At 38.8% G+C, this 5,954-nt stretch overlaps 1 protein-coding gene across 1 annotated transcript; it reads right to left on the reverse strand.

The window, feature by feature from the left end:
- Positions 1–4,596, reverse strand: LOC133662565 (major histocompatibility complex class I-related gene protein-like). The gene is made up of 3 exons (XM_062066679.1): positions 4,314–4,596; positions 3,277–3,631; positions 1–91 (listed from the first exon to the last, which is right to left on the reverse strand). The coding sequence occupies exons 1-3, from the start codon at positions 4,366–4,368 to the stop codon at positions 1–3; spliced, it is 501 nt and encodes a 166-aa protein (XP_061922663.1). The 5' UTR covers positions 4,369–4,596.
- Positions 4,597–5,954: the final 1,358 nt, after the last annotated feature.

Here is a 5,954-nt window from a genome sequence, read left to right on the forward strand (position 1 = left end):
TTAGACCGCCTTTAACAACAGCTTCAGCAGCAGCCTCCATCGCATCTTTCGAAAACCGTCCACGTTCTGTTTTTCGTCTGTAGTCCCGCATCTGCAAAGAAATATTATTTTGGGTTGTACAAATAGACTCAGCTTAGCCTAAACATAACAGAAATGTACAATTATTCCAGTAAAATGATGGAGACATGTTACTCTCGACTCTTGGGGTAAGTTGTCACACATTGTGACAACTTACCGCAAGGCAACTTCTGGTTCAAAACGTCATATTCGGGTCGACATGCTTTACATATCTAAGCTAGAAGTTATCCCATCCATTACTTATGTTTTTCACTATTTATTGCAACAAAAAGATTACGTTTATGACTACAAACATTAGTGTAACATCAAAATTCCTACCTTGAGCAAATCGTCTTCATAAGAAGGTAAAAATCACTGTAACTGTTTTTCTGATTCTGCTGCTAGAAACAAGATGGCTGACACTCACGCTTAAACAGAAGTATGTTTCCCGGATGTTATGACTTTAACAGGTTTCTCCCTCTACTGGAGATGCTGACAATAGGCTTGTGACAACTTTTAGCCCCACCTTCCTCTACTGGGGGTGGGACGTAAGCTCTAACGTAAAAGCTTAAAAACCCTATCATAATTCTTTGCGGGAGGACTTCCTCTACAAACTGTAGTAGCACAGATTCGCTCTCCGTCTTTCCTCCATTTCTGAATGCCATCATTCTCGTCATCATTGTGACAGTTCCCCCTTTTATTTCTCTTTTCCATTCTTCTAAATTTTCCCCTCTTGGGATTCCTGTCACGACTCCTCTTGCCCCCTTTCGTTCTCCCACTTCCATTTTTTCCTTTATTATCTTGTTGCACAGCTTTTGCAACCGCATTGCTTTGTTCTTTTGCTCAAGCTAGTCAGATTACTTCTAGACCTCCACCCCAGATCACACCTCACTCCTACCCACTTCTCCAAAGTGGGCTGGCTCAGGGTGGAGGACAGAGTAAAACAACTTGCACTGAGCCTAGTCTATAAAATCCGCTACACCTCCCTGATACCGAAGTACATGTCAAACTACTTCCTTAACGTAAATGACCGCCATAACCACAACACCAGGGGGAGCTCCACTAACCACGTTAAACCCAGATTCCGATCTAACAAAGGTCTTAACTCATTCTCCTTTTATGCCACATCAATGTGGAATGCACTCCCAACAGGTGTAAAAGAAAGGGCATCTCTATCCTCCTTCAAAACCGCAATAAAAGTTCACCTCCAGGCAACTACAACCCTAAACTAACACCCTCCCCGGATTGTTAATAATCAAATGTAGATACTTTTTCTTATACTTTCTGATCTCTCCACTACTTGCTGTACATATCCTACCAAGTCAGACCTACACTATTTCAATGTCCATTTCTCTGTTCTCAATTGTTGATGACTGATGATAACAACCAAACCTACCACCCTCCACACCCCGGATTGTAAATAATGCAAATAATTCAATGTACAAACCCCGTTTCCATATGAGTTGGGAAATTGTGTTAGATGTAAATATAAACGGAATAAAATGATTTGCAAATAATTTTCAACCCATATTCAGTTGAATATGCTACAAAGACAACATATTTGATGTTCAAACTGATAAACTTTTTTTGTTGTTGCAAATAATCATTAACTTTAGAATTTGATGCCAGCAACACGTGACAAAGAAGTTGGGAAAGGTGGCAATAAATACGGATTAAGTTGAGGAATGCTCATCAAACACTTATTTGGAACATCCCACAGGTGAACAGGCTAATTGGGAACAGGTGGGTGCCATGATTGGGTATAAAAGTAGATTCCATGAAATGCTCAGTCATTCACAAACAAGGATGGGGCGAGGGTCACCACTTTGTCAACCAATGCGTGAGCAAATTGTTGAACAGTTTAAGAAAAACCTTTCTCAAGCAGCTATTGCAAGGAATTTAGGGATTTCACCATCTACGGTCTGTAATATCATCAAAGGGTTCGGAGAATCTGGAGAAATCACTGCACGTAAGCAGCTAAGCCCGTGACCTTCCATCCCTCAGGCTGTACTGCATCAACAAGCGACATCAGTGTGTAAAGGATATCACCACATGGGCTCAGGAACACTTCAGAAACCCACTGTCAGTAACTACAGTTGGTCGCTACATCTGTAAGTGCGAGTTAAAACTCTCCTATGCATTTTTACTAATGTTTTGGTGATGTGTTTATGGCCGACAATAAAGAGTTTTGCTCAGTAAAGTGATGGATGGAATTCATGTCCTCAAAGCGTCTCGACAGACGTTGCAATATTTGAACAAGGATGACGAAAAGTGTTTCCTCTGTCGTGTCCGTGTTGTGTCGAAAATTGTTAAGCGCTTATTTTTTTATTTGATTTTGTGCGTGGCATAGATTTGCCGTGCGCAGAGGACGCTTGAGCAGTGCGCAATTGCACAGGCGCGCACCTCAGAGGGAACGTTGCTGTCAATTCTCTTATATACTCTTTCATTCTAGACTTCTAGAGTGTTTGATTATCACATCACGCGAAATGTATAGACTATAAAGTTCACAAACATAAAGAGGGATGCTAGTGGGCCAGGCCAATCTTTCCTTATCGCTAAACAAAAACTGGGGAAATGTGTAGAGTGTTCTGGGATTCAGACATGATTTTGTGTCAGAATTCCTTGAGGAAAAAATGCATGGTAGGCTTTGTGTATGTAGTGTGTGCCTTCCTTGCTTTACAGCTATGTTGTTATTATGCTGTTTGTTACTTATGTATGTTATGTTGCAGCTATATAAAATAGTTTTGTCAATTTGTTCTGGCCAGAAACAAATTGGCCTTTGTAACATATCTTTGTCTTTGTGTGTTGTATGTAGAGCACATTGCTTAGCAGAGTTCAGTGATGCAAATGCATGTCAAGTTGATCAACAGCTTGTATTCTACAAATACTATATCAAAAAACCTAAATAATGGAATAAAAGAGGTGAAAACAGGTGAAATGTAACAAAGAAAAGTTGCTTTGTTGATTCTAATAAAGCTGCCATGCAGGTTGTTTTCTCTTTAAAGCTGTCATTGCTCAAAAATAATAATGAATCAAACTCAAATGTTATTATCAATTATTTAAACTATTCAAGGCTCCAATTACGTCACTTAAAACATTTGACTTCAAAATATTTTTTCCGGGAAAATATTGGATATTTTGTGTTTACCTTAAAAAAACTAAAGGTTTTTGACTAAAAGGGAGAAATCAAATACAAAAAATGAAGAAGCTGTCACGTACTCGCATGGCTGCTCTAGTTTTGACCCCAAAATGCAGGAGACAGGAGGACGACGTGCAAGTGAGAGTCTTTTAATTCCCACAAGGAGCACAAGGAGGTGCAGCAGGGAGTTCTCAAGAACTCCAAGGTTGTGTTTGTTAGTAAACTCAAGAACAACACAGTTCTCTGTTTCTATCAGCCAGTAGTTTGGTTCCTCTGCTGTGATTTTGTTCATCCAGTCCTGTTTGGATTCTGCTTTCCTGCTGTTGCTGTCATAGTAACTAATCTCAACTCCATCAACATAACCAACAATCACACACTCTGGGAAGTTTGGAACTTGAGAGGTCGTAGTGTGGAAATACTGCAGCGTGTGAATCACTGAAAGAAGAACACAACAAGATGACTTTGTATTATTTTGTTTCATGTTCAACAATCTTGCACTGTGAATATTTGAGCTCGTTCAGTCTTCAGTAGGCCTTTAAAGTCAACATCAAACACTGCTAGATATCACAGTCAAGACTCACATGGTGTTCTATGACAAGTACAACACATGAATAATATATTTTATTATTGGACATCTGTTGACACTTTCAACAGTTTGAAAATAAACTTATCTTTTCTCCAATGGAGGCTGAATATGAACACAAGCTGTTCTGCCCATTTGATGTCGACTCTTACTGACACCTTGTGGCGGGATAATGTTACTACACTTGATTACTTTCTGACACTTCCGTGGTTGAAGATTTCAGGAGGTCAGTGTTTCTTTTTACAAGCCTTGGACAAATAAGTCTTTCAACAAGAAAAAACTGAAGCGAAAACAAATAACGGATTTCTCTGCGTCTGGAACTTTCTTGGAACACTTTGAATATTTTGTTGAATGATGAAGAAAAGGAGAAACAATAAAATATGTTTAAAAAGAACCAGGTTTAAGTAATTAAGAGCTTGAATAATATAAGAATGAATATAATTAATAAGTAATAGAAACTCTCAGAAGTCAAATAAGTGAAGGCATAAAGAGGATTGATGAATAATCATTTATAAAGTTATAAAAAGGACTTACCAGGCGTCACGCTGTGCATTTGCACGACCAGAAGAAAGAATACAAACAAGTTCATGATGTCAGCACGAAACAAAAAGATTTTTGTCACTTTTAATCCCGCAGAGAAAGACAAAAGTGACGAACATTCGCTTGACTCGCAATTGGACAAATGAAGCAGGAAATGTCGAGGCTCTTTTAATAATGCTCCACCTGAGCCAATGAGGAGTCAGCATTCTGCAACGTCACTGTTATTAGGGATGACGAAACGCTATTGTGAAGAGAAAGGTGGAAGTGTCACGCCCATTTTCTTCCCATCACAAAAACATTCCTAACCCCCATTTACTTCCGGGGTAATTTCCGCCCACGTCAGTTCCTCTTACTTACGTCATTTCCTCTTACGTCATTGCCAGCGATCGATAAATCCAAATCTCCTGAAAATGGTGGTGTCACTGGATGATATTCGTCTTTATCTGTCCCAGGGGACTTATGTCAAACACCAGCAGGCTTCGCAACATTTCAAGCGGAGTGTTAGGGCCGCTGCTGCGAACTTCTGTCTTCGTGGTAACGTGCAAAAAATATTAATTAATATATAATACTGTTAAATGTCCGTACTACTTTAAATCAACATTATTGTTGAAACCATTTCACTAATATTAATTAATATATAATACTGTTAAATGTCTGTACTTTAAATCAACATTATTGTTGAAACATTTCAGTAATATTAATTGATATATAATGTTAAATGTCTGTACTTTAAATCAACATTATTGTTGATAATTCAGACGTTTTGTTAACGCTGTATTATAAAAAAGAGTCAAACGAAGTGCTATCGATCGCTGTCAATGACGTAAGAGGAACTGACGTAAGCGGAAATGACCCCGGAAGTAAATGGGGGTTAGGAAGGTTTTTTTTTAATTTATTTTTTTTTATTTTTTTTCAGTTATCTTGCATTTATTATACAAGATGCATTTTTTTATTTTTTTTTTATTTTTTTATTTTTTTAAAAAAAAGTTTTATTTATACATTTCAACATTTCTGGTTAGGAAGGTTTTTGTGATGGGAAGAAAATTGGCGTGACAGCTGCAGTCAACTAACAAGAAGTCTTCTACTGGACTCACTAGAGAGCGCCCCTTGTGGCCACGTCAGGTAAATGCTTGTGTGGCTTTTCTGGGAAATCACGTGACTTGACAAATAAAAGTTTGCCGCCAAACTTAGAAAGAAAAGAAAGAAAGAGGAATGAAGGTGAGATTTAGAGTTGAGAGTAATGACATCCAATCAGTGATGGTATTGTAGTCCTCTCAAGAAAGCATCAATACAAATAATGATTGATAGACATAAAGTCGCTACTTCTTTTTATTTCACCTTTTAACTTTCACTTCCATGATGTCTCCCAAGCGTGAGGCGTCCCTGGTGGGGTAACGGGACACGCTTTGGCCTCGCATGGGTTGGATTCCCGGCCAGGGTTGCATCAGGAAGTTTCATCCTGAGTAACAAGTTAGCAGAATTAAAGCATTCATGCCGTTGACTGGCTGTGGCCAAAGTGCTGAACGTGTGAGACCAACATTGAAGGTGGCAATGAATGGGGTAGAGGGGCCCACAAAGATACTCTTTCAGAGGGACCACAATTCCCAGCAAGGGCCTTAATTGACAAGCAATATT

This window comes from Entelurus aequoreus, linkage group LG12 (genome assembly GCF_033978785.1).
Source record: "Entelurus aequoreus isolate RoL-2023_Sb linkage group LG12, RoL_Eaeq_v1.1, whole genome shotgun sequence".
In the NCBI taxonomy this organism is placed as follows: Eukaryota; Metazoa; Chordata; class Actinopteri; order Syngnathiformes; family Syngnathidae; genus Entelurus; species Entelurus aequoreus.